General features: G+C 71.4%; 1 protein-coding gene across 5 annotated transcripts; it reads left to right on the top strand.

Moving 5' to 3' along the window:
* The first annotated feature begins 524 nt into the window (after positions 1 to 524).
* Positions 525 to 20,396, top strand: COL20A1 (collagen type XX alpha 1 chain). Of its 5 annotated transcripts, none has more exons than XM_041732175.1 (37): positions 525 to 597; positions 1,432 to 1,522; positions 3,017 to 3,127; positions 3,662 to 3,805; positions 3,898 to 4,062; positions 5,099 to 5,257; positions 5,477 to 5,596; positions 5,899 to 6,063; positions 6,714 to 6,872; positions 7,086 to 7,255; positions 7,492 to 7,621; positions 8,248 to 8,393; positions 8,481 to 8,604; positions 8,694 to 8,833; positions 9,245 to 9,374; positions 9,704 to 9,840; positions 9,924 to 10,056; positions 10,349 to 10,491; positions 10,681 to 10,810; positions 11,829 to 11,867; positions 12,271 to 12,409; positions 13,433 to 13,575; positions 13,673 to 13,782; positions 14,177 to 14,335; positions 14,414 to 14,491; positions 14,997 to 15,083; positions 15,484 to 15,537; positions 16,558 to 16,653; positions 16,723 to 16,776; positions 16,935 to 16,988; positions 17,265 to 17,318; positions 17,899 to 17,970; positions 18,347 to 18,382; positions 18,465 to 18,531; positions 18,719 to 18,838; positions 19,540 to 19,617; positions 20,246 to 20,396. In XM_041732175.1, exons 2-37 carry the CDS (start codon positions 1,441 to 1,443, stop codon positions 20,269 to 20,271), a joined length of 3,954 nt encoding a protein of 1,317 aa, XP_041588109.1. In that variant the 5' UTR covers positions 525 to 597; positions 1,432 to 1,440; the 3' UTR covers positions 20,272 to 20,396. The 5 variants fall into 5 exon arrangements, with proteins under 5 accessions (XP_041588109.1, XP_041588111.1, XP_041588112.1 ...); XM_041732177.1 differs by having other exon boundaries at positions 579 to 597; positions 1,436 to 1,522; XM_041732178.1 differs by lacking the exon at positions 525 to 597 and adding an exon at positions 996 to 1,121 and having other exon boundaries at positions 11,832 to 11,867.

The following is a 20,396-nucleotide window of genomic DNA, read 5'->3' as shown; positions in this document are numbered from 1 at the left end:
TGGACCGTGGCCCGTCCCAGCCCTGGAGCCCGTGCAGTGCCCACCCCCATCCCGCCTCTTCCCCAGAAGCTGGACCCAGGGCGGCCGCCAGTCCCGCGGGCTCCTGGTCGTCGGCTCCCCCTGCCCTCAGCTGCCTGGGGGGTGGTCCCGGGTCAGGTGGGTGTGGGGCAGGGACTGGAACAGGGTGTGGTCTGGCCAGTGTCCCGCCCAAGTGTCAGGCCTGGGGGCCCGGCTGGGGCTGTGGGGGTAGCTGCGGGGGGCCAGTGTGGGCCTGGGCGCTGCGGCCGACGCTGGGGGCTGCTGCTGAGGCTCCCAGGCGCATCGTCCGTCCACGCGTGGTGGTGCCTGCCCCGGGAGCCCCTCCTTGGGGCACCCCCCCACCGCATGTGTCCTTCACGCTGGGACACCCCCCCCTTCCCGCTCCCGGGCTGCAGCTGGGAAGGGTGGAGAGCCTGGGGAGGGAGGAGGCCGGGGTGGGCCAGGGGCTGGGCTGAGCCGGTGACGTCCGAGGGAAAGGGGCCGTCAGAAGCCCCGGGCTCTTGTGGCTGCGGCAGGACCACGGGGGGACCCAGGGATGCCCCCCTCGCCCAGGAGAAGGTCGGTGACTGGCCTGGGGTCCTGGGGGGCTGGGTGGGCGAGGAGGGCCACCAGGGGCCTGCCCAGGCCTGTGACGTGAGGGGGCCTTGCCTTCTGGCCAAGGCCCGGGGCCAGGAGGGCAGGTGGTGCCCAGAGGACCCTGGTTCAAGGCCGTGACCCCCGTGCCCCGGGAAGAGGTCCCACCGAGCAGGGGGCCTGGAGGGGACTCCCAGGCACTGCCGTCCAGCCCCACACGCCCCACAGACACCCATGGGCTCAGCACTTCTGCGACCTCCCTGGGTGTGACATCGTGTGCAGCCCGGAGATGGAAGGGTGACCCAGCCCCGCCCCCACGGACCTCCTCTCCCCCTGCTGGAGGCTGGTTCTGGGCCAGTCCCCACCCAGGACACCCTCCTGGGCTGGCAGGGGCCAGCTGTGCTCAGACTGGGGTCCCGGTCCCGGCTCTGACGCCCTCGGGCCGCAGCCAGGCCCGCCCGTACCCAGGCCCCGTGGCCCTGGCAGCGGCTATCCCAGTCTGTCCAGTGGTGAGTGCGTGCCCGGGTCGCAGTCGGCCTGGTGCTGGCCTGTGAGCGTCCTGAGGGCGCGCTGCGGGGCCACAGGCTGTGACAGGGCCAGACGCGGGGGGTGGGCGGCGGAGGGGCAGCGAGCCCTCGCCCCAGGGAGCACCTGCCCGGGCCCTGCAGGACGCCGGCCCTCTGTGGACGGGGCGTGGAGCAGCTGTGGGGTGTCCCCGGTCACTGTGGGGCGCCTGGTGTGGGTGGAGAAGCTCGGGAGTGGCTGGACGGACAGACTGCTGGACACGAGGAAGTCGCCCGACGGCCTGTCCTCCCGCAGGCAGTGACCATGACTGCTCCCGCCGGCCCCCGGCTCGGGCTCCGCCTCTGCCTGTGGCTGGGTGCTGCCCTGGGACTCGGCCAGGGACCAGGTAAGGCGGGGCGGGGTGGGGGGATGCCCCGGGAGCGGCCGTCCCAAGGGGAAACCGCTCCGGGGGACCCACGCCCGAGGCCACCCGTGCCCTCTGCCCGTCAGCCCAGCCGGGGGGCACTGCTGCGAGCCCTCTGCGTGTTCCCGGGCAGCAGAAGCCAGAGCCGGGAGGGAGGCCCTGTCCCCGGGGCGCAGCATCCCCCCCCCCCGCCCCGCTTCCTCCGGGCCACCATGCAGCCCGCGCGTCCTCGCTCTCACCACTCCCTCCCGGGTGTTCACGGGGCTTCCCTTCGGAGGGACCCTGGAGTAACGCCCCAAAAGGGACGCAGCCGCCCATGGTGCGCCCTGGCCCAGCTCCCCGAGGACTGTAGCTCCCACGGATTGGGAAGGCCGGTGCGCGGCTGCGGGCACCCCCTTCGCCCCGCGTCAGCCCCCAGCCACTCCCCTCCTGCCCCGCCAGGGCCTCGCCCGCCGACTCCCGGTCTGTTGACCCCAAGCGCGGCCGCCCGGCCTGCTCACCCCTCGGGTCTGGGTCTGCGTGCACACTGGCGACGGCCAGCAGGGCATGTCCCCGGGTCCCCGTGACATGACAGGGTCACCAGGGGGGCCGCGTCACTAGTGAGCCCAGGGGCCGTCTGAGCCCGGGACTCAGCACACGGGTGCCCTTGCCCGCAGGGTCCCTGCAGCCTCTGGGTAGCCCCCGGGCCCCCCGGTCCCTAGGAGGGCAGGGCGGGTGGGGGCCGCATGTCCGGGCTGCCTTCCCTGGGGACCGTCCTGGCGAGGGGGCGCTCCCGGGGGCCTTCCCACCGGCGGGCCCCCGCGTCCGTCCTGGGCCCCAGCAAGACCCCGAAGGCAGCGGGGAGTGTCGCCCCCACGTCAGAGGCACAGCAGACACAGAGGGCTCTTCATGGGCGGGAGGGGGGGGGCCCCGCTCACAAACGGCTTTTCATAGCTGCCCCATCGACATTCCTGCCGCTCGGCCTGGTGCTCCCGGGGAGCAGTGGGCGCATCCGGGGGCCGGCCAGCTGCTCCCACTCTGAACCACTGCTCATTGTGTCCGTCCTGGGCGCCCCAGCCCGCCCTCCTCCGCACGCCCCGGCTCTCGGTGGGGAGGCCAGAAGAAGCCCATCTCTGTCCCTCTTTTCCAAAAATAGCCACCCCTGCCATGGAGCTCCCAGACACTTCCCAGGGAGGCCAGGCTGGGTCCCCGGGCTCTGTCCTCCACGGCCCCTCCTCCTCCCGGGACGGCCACGGCACCCAGCAGGGCCCTCGAGTGGCTCCAGGCCGAGGTCGCCAACGGGGCTGTTCCTACCGATCCTGGATGCAAGCCTGGGTCCCGTGGGCGGGGGGTACCCCTAGCAGGGCCAGGTGGGCCTCCCTGGGTGGGAGCAGCCTCCTCACGAGCCAGCAGGTGGCGCTGGCCCCCGGGACCCCCCCCCCACCCCCCCGCAGCTGTCCCGGGCTCAGGGCTGAGCGCCCCGTCCTGTCTCCCCAGCGAGCGGCCGCCTGAGGCTGGCTGTGCTGCCCGAGGACCGGCTACAGATGAAGTGGAGGGAGTCGGAGGGGAGCAGCCTTGGCTACCTGGTCCAGGTGAAGCCCATGGCAGGTGAGGGGCCAGTCCCTCCGCTGCTGTGCGGCCTGGCGGCCAGCATGCTGCTCTGTGCCCCCCTCCTGCCCCCCAGCACCTACGTGTGCCTGCGGGGAGCCACCCTGGGGCCGGGGCAGCAGGACAACGAGGAAGTTGCTTAGGCTCATGGAGTCTGGAGCCGGGGCTGGTCCGGGCTTGCCGGCACCACGGGTCCCCTCCCTGTGCTCAGGGCTCCCCGCGTGCCCCCCCCTTCATGTCTTCACGGTGTCCGCGACGACGCCGTGTGGGGCTCCTGCAGGGCCTGTGGATTCTCAGGGGGGTAAATCCCTCCGGGGAGGTTTCCTAAAGGACAGACTAATTTTGTCACTGAGATGCGTTGTTTTTCAATTTATTACGCGCCCAGGTCCCTCCCACCAGGTCCCCGGAGAGTCGCAAAGACCTGTCCCTGGTTTCTCTCCCGGCCGAAGGGCAGGAGCGGGGTGGGGGGGCCTGGCACACACGCACGCACACCTGCCCCCCGGCGGCCTCCGTCTCTCCCCGCCCCCACCACAGGGGACGCGGAACAGGAGGTGATGCTGACCACCAAGACCCCCAAGGCCACGGTGGGGGGCCTGAGCCCCTCCAAGGGCTACACCGTGCAGATCTTCGAGCTCACCGGCTCAGGGAACGCCCTGCTGGCGCAGAGGGAGTTTGTGAGTAAGTCCGCGGTCCTGCACCTGGCTGTGCTCTGGGGGAGCTGGGCCCCCACGCAGCCCCCGGGCCTGCTCCCACCCTGCCTCTCTCCGCAGTCGAAGATTTGAAGAGTCACTCTGGGAGCAGGAGCGACCGGACGCCCCTGGGGGCCGCCCTGGAGCCCACGCCCCCCGACGTGGGGCGCCCAGACCCTGAGCCACTGGGCAGCTCGTCCCCAAGCCAAGACCCGCCCACCCTTGCTGGTTCAGACTGGGGCGAGGGTAAGTCCGGCGGGCGGAGTGACCCCCGCGTCTCAAGGTTTCGCAGGTTCACTGTCCTGAGTCGCTCAGCCTCAGGGGGCAGGTCACCCGCCCCTTGCCTCCCAGCCCGCGGGTGGCAGCTGAGAGGTGACGCGCCGGTGACCTCCCAGGATGGCCTGGCGGGGAGCAGCGCCCACCCAGGGGCTCCGAGGGCAGGGCCCTTCTCAGGCACCGCGGGCCCGAGAGGCAGGGCCATGCCACGGACTCCGCGGGAGCAAGGGAGACGTTGGGTAGAGCCCCCAGGGCGCCAGCCTCCGCGGGCTCTGGGGGGGGGGGGCGGGGGCGGCGACCCAGGCCGGGCAGACGGGTCGCGTTTCTGTCGGCCCCGGGCGCTGCCGGCTGGGCCCCCTCTCCAGACCCTCCCCAGACCCCGGGGGGCCCACCGCTGTCTCCTCAGATGGACGCGTCCCCCCACGCCCTCCCATCCCCGTGGCCTGGGGTCTCCAGGACGGCCCCCCCAACAACACAGGGCTCTGAGGGCGAGGCTGTGCCGGGGAGACGGGGCCGCGCCCTGCCCAGCAGTCTTCACGGGGGCCTGTCCCGGGCCTGGGGCTCGGCCTGGAGGCGCTGCCTGTGTAGACTCTCAGGGAGCCCCAGACCCCGGCGGTGGCTTTGTCTCCGAAGAGCTCCTGGGCCGTCAGGACAAGCCACTGTCCCAGCCAGCGAGGCCTCAGCCCAGAGCCACCAGCCATGCTGTCCCCACCCCGGTCGGCACCGCCTTGGCCCAGGCCACCGGAGGGCAGAGGCCCTGAGCTCCTGGGTCTCAGTAACCCGCCCTGGGGCGCTCAGGGGGCTGACACGACGCATCGAGGGTCGCGTGGCGTTCTCTGAGTCCAGGAGGGCCCCCCAGACCTGAGCACCCGCCGCCATGAGCCCCGCGGCCCCTCAGCCTCCACCAACCCCGGGAAGGGGATCCGGGGGCTTTGGGAGGGGGGTCGCGCGGTGACCGGTGACGTGGGCCTGGCCCAGCTGCTCACCGCCCTCCCTGCCCGCCCAGCCGGCCCCCAGTTCCGCTGCACACCCCCCAGCCCCGTGGACATGATCTTCCTGGTGGACGGGTCCTGGAGCATCGGCCACAGTCACTTCCAGCAGGTCAAAGATTTCCTGGCCAGCGTCATCGAGCCCTTTGAAATCGGGCCAAGTAAAGTCCAAGTCGGTGGGTACCTGCGCCCTGCCCCCGGCGTCCCCACGAGCCCTCCCAGCGCCCCGGGGGGCCCACTCAGGACGGGGCTCCTGGGGAGCCCGGGCGGGGGCGGTCCCCACGGGCTGCTGGGACAGCCGGCCCGGGGCCGTTCCGCTGACCTCCCCAGTGCAGGGCTGCGTCCTCCCGGGTGTCCGGGGAGCGCGGCTCAGCTCCCAGCCCCGCCCCTCCCAGGGTTGACTCAGTACAGCGGAGACCCCCAGACCGAGTGGGACCTCAACGCCCTCCGCACCAAGGAGGACGTGCTGGCAGCTGTCCGCCGTCTGCGCTACAAAGGGGGAAACACGTTCACCGGTGCGCCCGGGCCCCGCAACCCCTCAGAGGGACACACCCCTGGGCGCTGTTGGAGCCGGTCCCGCGGGCGGTGTAAACACCTCCCCCAAGAGCAAAGCCCCCCTGTTGTCAGGGGGCGCCCGTGGGCGGGGCAGAGGCCCTGCGGGAAGCGCCCGGGCACCCCCTGGGTCTCAGGCTGCCTTTGAGGGAGGGGAGCAGCCCCCAGCCGGCGGGGTCAGGATGCGGTGGGCCAGGCACTGGGGTTGGTGGCGGGGGTGGGAGGGGACCCGAGCCACATGCCCTCGGTTCTGGCTGTGCCCAAGGCCTGGCGCTGACGCACGTGCTCGAGCACAACCTGCGGCCCACAGCGGGGCCCCGGCCTGAGGCCACCAAGGTGCTGATCCTGGTGACGGACGGCAAATCCCAGGACGATGCCCGCGCCGCTGGCCGCATCCTCAAGGACCTGGGTGTTGCCATCTTTGCTGTGGGTGAGCAGCCCCCAGCCCTCCCCTGGGGTCCCCCTGGCTGCAGGGGCAGTTTGCACCCTGGGCTGGAGGTCCTGTGGCATCTGTGCCACAGTGAGGACCGGTCTCTGCTCCGGATGCTGAGGGCCAACGGGCACTTGGGGGGCGGGGAGGGGGACACATAGTGTGGGGCTCCCAGCAACACACCGAGTTGGGGGCCACATGTGGACGTCCCCACAGCGCCCGGTGCCCCAGTGACCTCCTGCTCACGTCACTGGTCAGTTCCTATCTCTGTCCCTTGGGAAGAGATCTGCACATTTGGGAGGCTCTTGGGGGCAGGGGACTTCCTTGATGATCCTGGTCCCCTGCTCAGGCCCCGGATTCCTGGGTCGGCCTCCAAGGAAAGCACACTGGCCTCCCTCCGGGCCCCAAGCCCCGTGGAGACCCAGAAGGCACGGCACGGCCTGCGAGGGGTCTGCCGGGGTCCAGCCCCACCTGTGCCAGCACCAAGCTGCCGTCTCTCAGGGGCCTGTGGGATCGCGGGCACGACGCTTGGGAGGCCCCCTCAGACCCCCGGGTGACTCGGGCAGGGGCCCCGGTCTTGGTTGTGAGACGGGACGACAGCACTGGGTGGGCGGGGTCAGCTGCGTCCTCACCGCCGCGCCCGGGAGCAGGTGTGAAGAACGCGGACGAGGCTGAGCTGCAGCTCCTGGCGTCCCAGCCACTGGACATCACCGTCCACAACGTGCAGGACTTCCCGCAGCTCGGCACCTTGGCCGGCCTGCTCGGCCGCCTCATCTGCCAGAAGGTCCAGGGCGGGAGCAGGGACCCGGGTGAGCAGTCACCCTCACGGGCCGTGGCCCAGCCTGGCCGCTCTGGGCAAAGGGATGGGGCCCCTGTACGGTGCGCCCCGCACCCGCTCCCGCCTCGGTTCTCACGGCCGAGGGGCCTGCGGCCTGGGGAACCTGCGGGGGCCGCCGGGAGAGCGGGTGCAGCGCGAATGCAGGCTGCCCTCGGGCCTTTGACCGTCCTCTCCCCCCACCCAGCCCGGCCGGCGGCAGCCACCCCCGCCCTGGACACCCTCTTCACTCCCAGCAGCCTGCTGTTGACCCAGGTGACCTCCTCCAGCGCCCACCTGTCCTGGACTCCAGCCGCCCAGCTGCCCCTCAAGTATCTGATCGTGTGGCGGCCCTCGAGGGGTGGCCCGCCCCGGGAGGTGAGGGGTGGCTCTCTGCCTGCCCCCAGCTAAGTCGGGGCGAGCCGGGTGAGGGCGGCCCTGCCAAAGCCGCGGCAGCCCCCCGGCGGGAGCCCCAATGGCCAAGTGGAGGAGATGGGGCGCGTGTGGGTGCTGGCGCCCGCGGTGGCACCGTGGGGAGTGAGCCCCGACCTCAGCGCCCCCAGGGCCGCAGCCCCGGCGCCCACCCTGCGGCTCCACTGTGGCCCCCGTGGCAGGTGGTGGTGGACGGGCCCACCTCGTCCGCGGAGCTGCACGACCTGGCCGCCGGCACGGAGTACTTGGTGTCTGTGATCCCCGTCGGCGAGGCCGGGGTTGGCGAGGGCCTGCGGGGCCTGGTGACCACAGGTGGGTGGGGTGGGGCCGGGCCACGAGGCCGGTGCGGAGGCAGGCCGTCCCAGCCCGGCGCTGCATGGCCAAGACCCAGTCGCGGGGCCCCTCTGACCCTCAGGATCCTCTTCTGAGTCGCTCACTCCTTATATGCACCCCCCCCCGCCCCCCGGCCTGCCCGTTACCTCCCGCGAGCGCCTCACAGCGGCCTGTAGAACCGTCGCCCCTGGAGGGAAGGCCTGCGCCCCACGGCCCACCCGTCCCCCAGCCCCTGGCAATCCCCGGTCGGCGTCTGTGTCCATGGACTTGCCGTTTTGGTGGACGGCACCACTGACTGGCTTCTTCGTGGGGTTTCTAGCCCTGGGGGCCTGCCTGGCACCCTCACCCTCAGGGCAGGGGCTTTAAGCAGAAACCCCACAGGTGACCGTGTTTCCCTGGGAATGTGAGCTGGAGACTCGGCCCCACGTGAAGTCGGGGGGGCAGAGTCAGAATTGTCTGTGGCTCCTCTGCCGACGTCTGCCCCCCGAGACCCCCCCAGGGCCTGCACTCCCCGGGGCCCTTTGTCGTCCAAGTGAGGGTCCCGCTGGCTCGTGGGGGTGCTCCGTGCCGCATGCCACCTTCCTAAAGTGTCCGCCCTCCCCCAGCGCCTCTGCCCCCGCCCCAGGCGCTGACCGTGGCTGCGGTGACACCCAGAACCATCCGCCTCACCTGGCGGCCCTCGGCCGGGGCCACACAGTACCTGGTGCGATGCCTGCCAGCCTCCCCTGCGGGCCAGGAGGAGGGCAGAGAGGTCCGCGGCCAGCTGACGGGGAGGCGAGGAGGGAGAGCGGGGGCGGCGGGGCGCGGGCAGCGGCCAGCAGGTGCCACCTCCCTGCAGGTGCGGGTGGGGCAGCCCGAGGTGCTGCTGGACGGCCTGGAGCCTGGCAGGGACTACGATGTCCGGGTGCAGAGCTTGCAGGGCACAGAGGCCAGCGAGGCCCGGGGCGTCCGCGCCAGGACCTGTGAGTGCCCCCCCGGCTGCCCCCAGGCCCCCACCCCCCAGCTGGGAGAGGGCGCTGGCTGGTCCCTGAGGCCACCATGTGTTCCACAGCCACCCTGGCGCCCCCCAGACACCTGGGCTTCTCGGATGTGAGTCACGACTCCGCACGCGTGTTCTGGGACAGCCTCCCGAGGCCCGTCCGCCTGTTCAGGGTCAGCTTTGTCTCCAGCGACGGCAGCCACTCGGGGCAGGTGAGCGCAGCCCTGCCTGGGGGCCACTGGGGGGCCCGGCACCCCACGGGGACGGCCCAGGCCCCACACCCCACATTCACAGCTGGTGGGTGTCTGGCCTGGCATGGGGCACAGAGGGCAGCCCTGACCATTCCGGTCCTTGGGGGCTGGTCTGCAGGGCTGGGGGACACACAGGCATGAAGCAAGGCATCAGCAACCCGCAAATGACATCGTGAAGGGGCGCGGGGCAGGGGGTGCTGTGAGGGCATCCAGGCCCCAGGAGGCCCCCTAGCGCATGTCCAGGGTCCCCACTCTGGGGGTGCTCATGGGTGGTCGGGCTGGCAGGTCCCAGGCGCGTGTCCCTCCTGCCCGGGGCCGGCCCCTCCGTGACCTGGGGACGGGGCTCCACGCCTCACCCTGGCTGCCTGGCAGGTGGAGGTTCCCGGGAATGCCACCTCGGCCTCTCTGGGCCCTCTGTCCTCCTCCACCACGTATGCTGTCCGCGTCACCTGCCTCTACCCCGGGGGCGGCTCCTCCACGTTGACCGGCCACTTGACCACACGTGAGTGGGCTGAGGTTGGGGGGTCCCTGGGACGGCTGCATCCCTCCCCTGATGGACAGTTCAAATGACCAGGTTACCGCGTGGGCACCTGCTGTGTGCGCTGCTGAGTCAGGCGGGCACAGGTGGGGTGCGGGGCGTCGGGGCCTCGAGGACATGACTCGGCTCCGCCTGCTGAGCTGCTGGCCCTGGGGGGGGCCAACGTGGGCGTGGGTGCTGTGTGGGCCTGGGTCCCCTGCCCACGCCCTGGCAGCCCTCAGGCGTGGCCCCGCAGCTGTGAAGCCTTCGCTGGTGGGCTGCCCTGAGCCCTGTGTCCCTGCTCTGTCGCCCAGGGAAGGTCCCCAGCCCCAGCCAGCTCGTGGTGACCGGGCTCCCCGGGGACGAGGCTCGGCTGCAGTGGGCAGCGGCTTCCGGAGTGCTCGTCTATCAGATCAAGTGGACACCCCTGGGAGACGGGAAGGCCCACGAGGTGCGGGGTGGGGAGGGGAGGGTGCCCTCCAGCCCTGTGAGCCGGCCTGTCTGCGGGGCGCACACCTGTCCCTCCCTGCACAGGTCTCCGTCCCCGGGAGCCGGGCCATGGCGGTCCTGCCTGGCCTGCGAAGCCACCTGGAGTACGACATCACCATCCTGGCCTACTACAGGGACGGGGCCCGCAGCGACCCGGTGTCCCTGCGCTACAGCCCCCGTAGGTGACCCCTGCCCCGCCCTCAGCTGCTGAGCAGCAATGACAGCCCGGGGGGACCCAGACCCTCCCAGGACTGCTGGCGGGCAGCTCCCCAAGCACCCGGCCCTCTGGCCTGACCCCGGGGCCCGCAGGCCGCCCCTGAGCCCGCTAGGCAGGGGTCCCGGGCTGGCCGAGGTTTCATGTCACCTGGTATCGCACCTGGCACGCGGAGCGGAGCTGGGGCCAGGAAGCGGCAGGACCTGGGGGAGGGCGCGTGGCCGCCCCCTGAGCCCTGGGCGCTGCCTCCCCCCAGCGCGCCGCAGCCCGCCGTCTGACCTGACCCTGGCTTCCGAGTCGCCCAACAGCCTGCGAGTCAGCTGGACACCCCCGAGCGGCCCCGTCCTCCACTACCGGCTCACCTATGCGCTGGCCTCGGGCTCAGGACCCGAGAAGTCGGTGGGTGTGGAGCGGGGAGGCCGTGGCCCCTCGTGCCCCCGGGTCCCGGGTGCAGGGGGCAGACAGCCCCCCTGATGAGGGTGGCAGCTCCTCTGTGGCAGGACACAGACCATGAGAGCTCAGATGCCCAGATGAGCAAAGATGCTCCAGCGGGAGGGGGACCTAGGTGACCGTGTACCCCCACCCCAGATCTCTGTCCCAGGACCCAGGAGCCACGTGACACTGCCTGACCTACTGGCAGCCACCAAATACAGGGTCCTGGTCTCGGCCGTCTACGGAGCAGGGGAGAGTCTGACAGTGTCTGCCACGGGCCGGACCGGTGAGCGGACCCCAAGACCACCAGGACCCAGCCAGGCCCCCGACCCGCACCCCCAGCCCGGCCCCCAGAAGCCTCTAGAACCTGCACTACGTGTCATGCTCCGCACACAGCCCAGCCCTGCAGAGCTAGCAGAGGGCCGATTGGGGTTTTCCCTGAAACCTTCCCCCGTGCAGGGCCACCAGTACCCAGGGGTTAAGACCACATCAGTCCAATAAAAAGTGTGCAGGCTGAGGCGGGGGGTGGCTCCTGGCTGGAACCTCGCGGGCAGATGCCCACCGCTGGGAATGGGCCCCGGACTGCACATCTGCCTCGGGAGGCGCAGGTCAGACGTGCAGCCCGGCGAGTCCCGGGCAAGCCGAACACAGATCACTGACGGGACCGGCAAGGGGCCCGGGAGGCTACTTAGGGAGGCCCAGGCTGGCGTCTCTGCGCCCACTGAGTCCACGCACATGGCACCCGTGGGCCCTGGAGGACTGCCCACAGCCGGGACCCACCGGGAGGACCTCGCTGCTTGTGCGTGGCCGCTGTCTGCTGGGCTCCTGGGCAATCACAGACGCTCAGAGCAGGGCACCCTCCGAGGCCACTCAGCCGGCCACCCCAGGGTCCCTGTGTGCCTCCGTGGGGCACCTCGTTCTGGCTTGAATGCCTCTGGGGATGGTGAGCCCTTACTGGCCGGTGGACAAGCTCTGAGCGCCCCCATGTCCCCGGCGGTGGAGTAAGCCTGCACTTGGCCCAGGCTGGCATGTCACGCCCCTGCCACCTGGGGCGTGCTGCTGGCCCGTGCCCCCTTGGGGTGCAGCACCCCGTGGAGCAGCCCTGGCTGGGCACTGTCTCCCAGGGAGCAGGACGCCATCCCTGTCCCTTCCTTGTCCCCTCCCTGGGGAGTGGGGACCACGGGCCTGAAGACCTGCAAGTGGCTCCAGCGCACCCGTGAGCTTCGGGGCCGGGCACCTGGGCACGGGGCCGCTCCAGGTGGAGGCCAGGCCCCTCGCACTCACCCTTCCCCGTTGCCCCCCAGCAGCCTGCCCTGCGCTCAGCCCTGACAGCTCCCTCCCAGGTAGGCCCTCCCGCCCCCGTGTGACAGCTGAGCCCCTCCCCCCACCCCGCACCCCCTTCCCCTTCCCCACTGTAGTCAGAGGAGGTGTGGGCGGTCTGAGCCAGCTGAGCAGGGGCAGGTGGTGTGGCTGGTGCTGGGCCCCGGAGGCCCCCAGGTGTGGGGTCCACATGGAGCGTAGCAGGAGGCCCAGGCTCCCGAGCGCCTGCGGGCTCGAGTTTGTGCCCGTCTGCGGTCTGCGGACTCCACGGTCACCTTCTTCCCGTGTCTGCGCGGCCGAGATGCCCTCCCGCCCCCCCCCCCCCCCCCCCCCCCGTGCTTCCCGGTGCGGTGCCTCCCGCCCCTGCGCCTCCCGCTCTCTGGCTGCTCCTCGGGGACGGTGACGTCGTGCTGCCTGGCCTCCCAGGCTTCGACCTCATGAGGGCCTTCGGGCTGGTGGAGAAGGAGTACGCCTCCGTCCGCGGCGTCGCCATGGAGCCCTCGGCTTTCGGCCGCGCCAGGACCTTCACCATCCTCAGGGACGCCCAGCTGAGCCGCCGGGCCAGGTGAGACAGCGGGGACGGGCGGGGGTCCGACGGGGCGGCTGCGGGGGGCGGCCGCCTCCCCCGTGTCCCTCCCTGGGCACTGATGCCGGGGGCCCACGGGGGGACGTGGCTGGCGCGGGGCCTCTTCCCGGGCGACTCCCCCGTGGAAGGCCCCGACCCCCGTGCCCTGAGAGCCCCTGCGTCTCTGCCGGCGGCCTGCGTGTGCAGCAAGCCTGGAGTACGAGGGCAGCCACTGCCCACCGGGACCCCCCAGGGCCTGCACTCCCCGGGCCCTTCGTCGTCCAAGTGAGGGTCCCGCTGGCTCGCGGGGCCAGCGAGCAAGGCCCTGAGCAAGGCTGTGTGGCTCCCGACATCGCACGGCCCCGACCTGCTTGCGGAGCGGTCTTGAGTCAAGGCGGGAGCTGTGATAGGCACAGCATTGCCTTTTCTGTGTAAACACTGTATTGACTGACTGCAGACAGAGACACAAAGAGCGTGAGTGGGAGGGGCCCCCAGAGCAGGAGCCTGGGGCGGGGGGCCAGGAAGGTGCCCCAAGGAAGCAGCAAGAAGTAGGGGCCCCTGGAGAGACAACAGGGAAGGGGAAGGGCCCTGGAGAAAAGGAGCTGCCTGTGCCAAGGCCCTGGGGTCAGTTTGCTTGAAGAACCCCAGGAATGGGCCAGGCCGGGTCCTTGGAGTTCTTGGCTATCCTAAGAGCAAATGAAGGGCGAAGAGCGAGGCTTTGGCCTTTAGGAGCAATTCTACTGGGTGACCTAACCTTCCCTGCCCTTCGCAGCCCTCACACTCCCCAGTGGGCAGGGGCACAACCCGCCTGGCCCGTCTGAGCGCTCCGACGAGCTCGGGTCAGAGGAAGCCGCTCGTGGGCTCCCGACCCCAGGACGCAGGCCCAGAGACCCTGGACCGTGGGGTCCTGCTGAACCCCGCCAGCTCTGCCCCTCACGCACCTGTGCTGCTCCTGGGGACGGGGGCGGGAGCGGCCAGCTTGGCCCCGGAGCCCGCGATGCAGATGCCCCCGTGCTCCGACAGTGCCCCCCACCTGGCTGCGCCCCCGCCCGAGCACACGGTGGTCTTCCTCTTGCGCGTGCTGCCCGAGACCCCCCGGGAGACCTTCGCGTTGTGGCAGATGACGGCCGACGACTTCCAGCCCGTCCTGGGCGTCCTGCTGGATGGTCAGTCGGGGGCGAGGGCGGTGGCGCAGCTCGCGGGTCCCGGGCGGTCTGTGTGCAGCCCCCCCGGGCCGCTGAGCTCGTCGCCCCTCCCCTGCAGCGGGCAGGAGGTCTCTGACCTACTTCCACCACGACCGCATGGCCACCTTGCAAGAGGTCACCTTTGACCTGCCCGAAGTGAAGAGGATATTCTTCGGAAGCTTCCACAAGGTCCTGGAAGGTTCCTGAAAGACGGCAGCGCACGTCCCCTAAGACCCTCCCCCGGCCCCCAGGCTCTGGAGCAGAGCCCCCCGGACCCACAAGCCGTGCCTGCCTCCCACCGTGGGCCGCCGTCACCCGGGGCTCGCCCCCTCCCTGCCCCCTCTCATTTTCCCTGAAAGCCCCGTTGGGCTGCGGGAGCCCCTGTCCCTGACGCTGCTGCCCCCGCGGCCCCCACGGTCCCCTGTACTGGTCCCACGGCTCCCTGGAGGGGTCTGCAGCAGGTGTGATTTGGTCCGTGGGGTAAAGGGGAAAGTGGCCCGGGGAGGTGTGTCACAACGCCTGGCCTTGCGGGCACAGACGGGGCCGCCTGGCGGGGGCTGCAGGGGAGCTCGTGTCTCGGCAGGTGCACGTGGCCGTGGGCCGCTCCAAGGTCGGGCTGTACGTGGACTGCAGGAAGGTGGCCGAGAGGCCCATCGGGGAGGCGGGCAGCCCGCCTGCCGCCGGCTTCATGATGCTGGGGAGGCTGGCCAAGGCGCGCGGGCCCCGGAGCAGCTCCGCCTCAGTGAGCGTGGGCCTTGTGCTGCGGGCTGGCAGGGGCGCCGCGGAAGCCCGGCCTTACCTGGGGCCGCTCCCCCTGCAGTTCCAGCTCCAGATGCTGCAGGTCGTGTGCAGTGACTCCTGGGCAGACGAAGACGTGTGCTGCGAGCTCCCTGCGTCGGTAGGTCGGCTGGTGCCGCCGAGGGTCGCGGAGCCTGGGGGTCCACAGGGTGCCCGTCGTCACGGTGCTGGGAGAGGCCAGGGCAGGCTTCCTGGAGGAGGTGGCCTCTGGGCCAGAGCCAGAGCCCCGGGCAGCTGGATGCAAGTCTCCTGGAGGCCCTGGGGGCAAGGCGGGCCGCAGTGTCGGGGAGTCAGGGGTGGCCGCTGCCTGTCCTCTGGGCACAGCTGGGTGTACACAGCAGACCAGCAAGGGGCTCGCCCGCAAGGCCGGGGGGAGCCAGAGGCTCCGGTGGCCTCCGCACCCTGTACCCACGTGGGGCCTGGGCAGGTGAGGGACTCGTGCGGCACTGGGAGAGGGCGCGGCCAGGCAGCCTGCGGGGTGGCACCAGCATGGGCCCCCCCGTCCCCACCTCCCAGGCCTGGACCTGGGGCACTGGTACCCCGAGCTGTAGTCCACACGGGACCGGCGAGGGGCCCACTTACTGGGTGGGGTGTCCTTCCTGCAGAAGGACGGAGAGACCTGCCCGGCCTTCGCATCTGCCTGCACCTGCGCCTCGCAGACCCCCGGGCCCCCGGGGCCCCAAGGACCTCCGGTGAGTCACCCGCCCTCCCCTGGGGTGACCAGGGGCTCCCGCAACATCCCGCCACCACGGCACCGAGCGGTTGACGCGGCCGCGCCCGTGGGACGTGCTCACGAGGCCCCCGGCCGCCCCTCCATCACCTGGCTGCCCTCCACTGGGCCGAGCCCTCTCTGCTGTGGGATCCAGCGTCCCCCCGGTTTCCCCGGGGGGGACCCAGGCCCAGCTGTCTGTGGCTGTGCTGTGTGGCCGGTGGGTGTCAGAGCCTGGACTCTGCTGTACCCAGAGGCTGTGGGAGGGAAGGGTGGGCCAGGTCCCCCTCACCCTGGAAGACCCTTCCTGTCCCACCCGGCCCCGGGGCTGCGATGCCGTGGGCCCGCGGGTGGACAGCACTGAGCCCCGCCTGCCCTTGCAGGGCCTCCCTGGAAGGAGCGGAGCCCCAGGAGAGCGGGGCTTCCCGGGGCCCAGGGTGAGTTGTGGGGAGCCCTGCGGGGACCCTACCTTCCTGAGAATACAGGAGTGAGCCCCACAGCTAGAAGCCGGGCGTCCTCCCCGGGACGGGCCCTCGCCCCCCAGCCCGGCAATCACAAGTCGTCTTGTCCCTGCCCTTGGGACTCTGACAGGTGACATGTGCTGACGCCGTTTTAATTGGCGTTTCTCCCAAAGCAGCTCCAACACCCTTTGGAAGTTGCTGGGATTTTCTCGTGGGACGAATGTCCTCTGAGCCCTGTGCCCCGGGTCACCGTTCCTACTAACCCTCGGCGCGCGTCCTTCGTGGCCGTTGCCGCCGTGTGCCGGGAGTCGGGGCGGCGTCTGTGTGGAGCTGCCCGGGGCGGCCGGGCCGGAGTGTGCCTGGCTCGTCCGTGGGCTCTGGTCTTATCGGGAGACTTAAAACCTCAAGTGCGGATGTTTAGTAGGATTCGGTGCTTCCGCGGCTGCTGGGACACGGCCAGATGGTTTTTCTCCTGGAGCCGCCGGGTGCGGATGGCCTTGGCGTCCCCGGGCCTGCCCGGCCTCGCCTACACCGCGTGCGCCCCCGGGCGCCGAGGGCCGCAGCCTTTGTGTTCTCGCGCGTGGTCACGCACAACCGTGCAGTCTTCACGGAGGTCGGGACCTTGATGTGCTTAAGTCACCGCAACGATTCGAAGCATTGTCTTCCCCGCGGTCTCACAGTGGGGCTAGCGGGCGCCCCGTCCCGCTGCACGGGGGCGGAGTGCTCGGGCCTCCGAGCTCCGTGAGGGTCCAGGCGCCCCCGGGCCCCCGGCCGCCAAGGGGGAGGAGGCTCCCCGGCTCTGTGGCCCGGACCAGTGGCCTCGCTCAGTTCCTGGCTGTAGAGGGGGTGGCGCAGCCCAGGGTGGGCGGTGACGGTGACGACGTCTCTGTAGGAGCCCGGGTCTGGGTCCGGGGTCAGCTGGAGGGTCAGGAGGGCCACTGAGGCCGGGAGGGGGGCCCGGGGCCTCCTCAGCCCCTCCCCGACCTGCGTTTGCAGGGAGAGCCTGGGCCACCCGGACAGATGGGACCGGAGGGTCCTGGAGGTCAGCAGGGCTCGCCAGGGACCCAGGGCCGGACTGTGCAGGGACCTGTGGTAGGTGCTGCCCCTCCCCCACCCCCTTCCTCCCCAACGGACCAGCCGCTGAGGCTCTCTCCTCTCCAGGGCCCGCCGGGGGTCAAAGGAGAGAAGGGGGACCATGGGCTCCCGGGCCTGCAGGTAGTGGCACCAGACCCCGCTCAGGGCACGTGGGTGGGGTGGGCCTGGGCCGGGGACCTGGGTCTCGGGGACAGGGCCTCCTCCTCTGGTTCAGACCGGGGCCCCAGCCTGGTTCAGACCGGGGCCCCAGCCTGGCCAGCGTGTCCGTTCCCTTCCAGGGCCACCCCGGTCACCAGGGCGCCCCCGGGAAGGTCGGCCTCCAGGGACCAAAGGTGGGAGAGCTCCGACAGAGCCGTGGGGGCGGTGGCCTGGGGAGCAGGGGGGGTGGCGTGTGCTCGCTGCCCGGGCAGGAGGCGGGCGCTGCGCTGGGCTGGCCTCGCTGGCTCTCAGGGGGAGGCTCGCGGGTGCCACGGCTTCAAGGGGCGGGTGGCCGGGTGTCCAGGTTCTCTGGTGCGGTCACTCGTGGGGGTCACCGGCGCTGCCGCGGGAGGGGCGTGTGGGGGTGCCCAGCGCTCCCCGCCCCAGCCTGCCCCTTCCTCTGCTCTCAGGGAATGAGAGGCCTGGAGGGGAGCGCTGGCCTGCCTGGACCCCCCGGCCCGAGGGTAGGCTCCTCCCCCAGCCTCCTCGGGGTGAACACAGCAGTCTGCAAGGCCACAGCCAGAGTGCAGGCACCCCTGGAGGTGACCCCAGGAGCCCTGGGGAGCCCAGCGAGGCTCTTTCTGGCCTCCACGGGGCAGGGCGGGTGGCCCCAGGCCCCCTGCACTAGATCCATACGGCGGGAAGGTGCCCGGGCTCCCGGTAGGCCCGGGCCGGGTGCATGGGTGAGGCTGGCTTCAGGACGTGAGCTGGGCCCCTCCTCGTTCTCCCCAGCCAGCGGGTCCACACTACCCTGAGTGGGGAGGTCCAGGGCGGCCTTGGCTGGGGCCGCCCCGGGGCGAGAGGACAGCTGTGACACTGGGCAGGGGTGTGGTAGTGAAGAATCATCGGAGGGGCAGGGCGGGCGGGGCTGTGCCCTGTGCAGGGGGCCTGGCCGAGCTCCGAGGCGGGTGATGAGCGGCCTGCAGGGGCTGGTCCTGGTCCAGGGCCGCGGGGACCCCAGACCACAGGGAGCCAGGGCCGGAGGGAGGAGGAGCCGCGTCCTCCGGGGCCTGCGGCCGAATCCCCACCTCTGCACCTCTGCAGGGCTTCCAGGGCGTGGTGGGAGCCAGGGGCACCGCAGGGGAGAGAGGCCCCCCGGGGGCCGTGGGGCCCACGGTAAGTCCCCTGCCCACTCTCAGCAGCCCCCCAGCAAAGACAGGAGTGGGGAGGAGGCGGGGAGCAGATGTGAGCAAACGCCTCCCTCCGGCCACTCAGGCCGCTTTGTAAAGCAAGGCCTGCGAGGAGCCTGGGTTTGGGGCTTCCCTGGGGCCGCCCCTGCACAGGTCGGGGCACAGACGGGGGCCGCGGGCTAGGTGGGGGCTCCTCTCGCAGGCCTGGTGGACTCTGGCCTGCGCCCCGGGCTTGGGTGGGCTGTGCCGCCTGGCCCTCCTGCCGCCCGCGGGGAGCAGGCCCCCACCCGGAGGGGAGCCCGGCCGCCTGCCCTGACCACGCTGACCACGCCGACCGGCTTTCTCCTTCTCCTCCACCGCAGGGGCTGCCGGGACCCAAAGGGGAGCGAGGAGAGAAGGTGAGGCGGCCCCTGTCCAGGGTCTGGGCACTTCCTGGGGAGCAGGGGGGCAGCTGGCCACGTGGCCCGTCCTCCCTTGCAGGGTGAGCCACAGTCCCTGGCCACCATCTCCCAGCTGCTGAGCCGGGCCTGCGAGTCTGCCATCCAGAGTGAGTGGTGCAGCCCCCTCGGGAGGACCCCACAACCTCCCGTGACCCCCACCCCGCAGCCCCTGCACACACCAGCAGGCTCCTGGGTGGCCGTTCTCCTAGGCCGTGCACCGCGGGGTCCGGGAGAGCAAGCGGGGAGCCCTCCACCCCTGCCCCACCCCGCTGATGCCCGCACCCCACCCCCCAGCTCACGTGCTGAAGCTCCACTCCTTCCTCCACGAGAGCGCCAGGCCCCCCCGGCCCATCTTGGAGGCGCCCAAGCTCCCTGGACAAGGAGGACAGGACAGTCCCCGCCCCGAGGACAGAGGTACCAACCCCCTGGGGGAGGGTCTAGGGCCCCGCAGCTCGCCCCCGTACGGGGTGCTCATCCTGTGCGCTGCTCCCCTCCCTTCCGGAGCCGGGGTGTGGACGCAGGGCCCCAGAGCCCCCACACAGGGCGCTCGGGGCAGGGCTGGACGCTGCCTGGCTCCCTGGCTTCTCAAGGAGGCCCCTTCCCCGTTCTCCCAGGAAGCCCCGGAGTAGGGCCCTTTCCTGCCCTGCTGTCCCCTCCCGCCTGTGTCCTCCGCGCCCTCCTTCCTCGCTCTGATGCGGCAGGAGGCTCGGTCCAGTGACCTTGTCGGGCGTCCCTCCATCTGACTGGGGCTGCGGCGCTGCTCACAGCCCAGGTGCTAGGATGGACGTAGGGCCCCTGGGGGGACACCACTCGTGGGCCCGGGTAGGGTTGAAGATAGAGGGGCAGGGGGCCGCTGGGGCGCTGCGGGCAAGGAGGGCCCCCCCTCGGGCTAGCCATTGGGCTGGGGGATGGGACCCCCTGCCCTCCACGGCCCTTCGTAGTTCCCAGAGGCTGGCAAGTGCTGGGTGAGAACCCCCACCGGGCCCCCCACCCGGCTCCCCACAGTCAGCCTGGGCCACTGAGCCGACCGCTGGTGTCTGTTGGGGCTCAGGCACCACCCCAGAACAGAGCCCCATCTGCACCTCCTGGCTCTAGCGCACCCCCTTTCTGTTCAGGCGAGCCCAGAACCCTCGGTCCCATGGGCAGCCCTAGGCCGAAAGGGAGCGAGCCTCCGAGACCCCTGGCAGGAACGGGTGAGCCCCCACCCAGGGGAGGGGAGACTAGGGGGGCTGCAGGGTGGGGGTGCAGCACAGATAAACACGCAGCTGTCGAGAAGCAGGGCCTCTGGCTGGCTGGGCACAAGGGGGTTCAGGGGCCTTGGGGGAGACTTGCAAGCCCGTGGGCAGATGTGGGGGAGCCAGGAGGGCCCATGTTGGTTGTTAGTGCATCAGGAGGGTAGACTGGGTGTGCACCACAGTGGGCGCCTGACCGGAGGGCGGGGCACGTGGGAGCACCTGACCCGGGGGGGGCACGTGGGAGCACCTGACCCGGGGGGGCACGTGGGAGCACCTGACCCGGGGGGGCACGTGGGAGCACCTGACCCGGGGGGGCACGTGGGAGCACCTGCCCCGGGGGGTGGCATGTGGAGCATCTGACCCGGGGGAGGGGCATGTGGAGCATCTGACCCGGGGGGCACGAGGAACGCCTGACCCGGGGGCGGGGGCCCGTGGGAGCAGCACCCTGAGGAGCAGATTCATGCTGTGGGCTCCTGGCCCACCTGGACCCACGGAGACCCGGGAGCTCGGATCTGTGGCTCCGGATGGGCTGGGGGCCAGCTGCCTGGCACCTCCCTCAGCCCTGCCCTCCCTTGTCTCCTGCCAGGACAGCCCCCGTGCTCCCCACAGTGAGCCTGCACCTCTCCCCAGACTCCAGCACCGAGACGTCCCGGGACGACCTGGAGCGAGAGGAGGGCGGTGGGGAGCCCCTCCTCTGTACGCTTTCCGCACTCAGATAAACCGCCACATGCTTGTCA

The sequence above is a fragment of the Vulpes lagopus genome, chromosome 18 (genome assembly GCF_018345385.1).
Source record: "Vulpes lagopus strain Blue_001 chromosome 18, ASM1834538v1, whole genome shotgun sequence".
NCBI classification, from domain to species: Eukaryota; Metazoa; Chordata; class Mammalia; order Carnivora; family Canidae; genus Vulpes; species Vulpes lagopus.
This window is presented reverse-complemented; position numbering and strand designations above follow the sequence as displayed.

Bases quoted from the DNA above. Each gene is read 5' to 3' on its own strand.
- COL20A1 (XM_041732175.1), top strand. From the start codon at position 1,441: ATGACTGCTCCCGCCGGCCCCCGGCTCGGGCTCCGCCTCTGCCTGTGG. The intron at 10,492-10,680 runs GTGGGTGTGGAG...CCCCCACCCCAG, and splicing joins GCTCAGGACCCGAGAAGTCG to ATCTCTGTCCCAGGACCCAG. The intron at 15,084-15,483 runs GTGAGTCACCCG...CTGCCCTTGCAG, and splicing joins CGGGGCCCCAAGGACCTCCG to GGCCTCCCTGGAAGGAGCGG.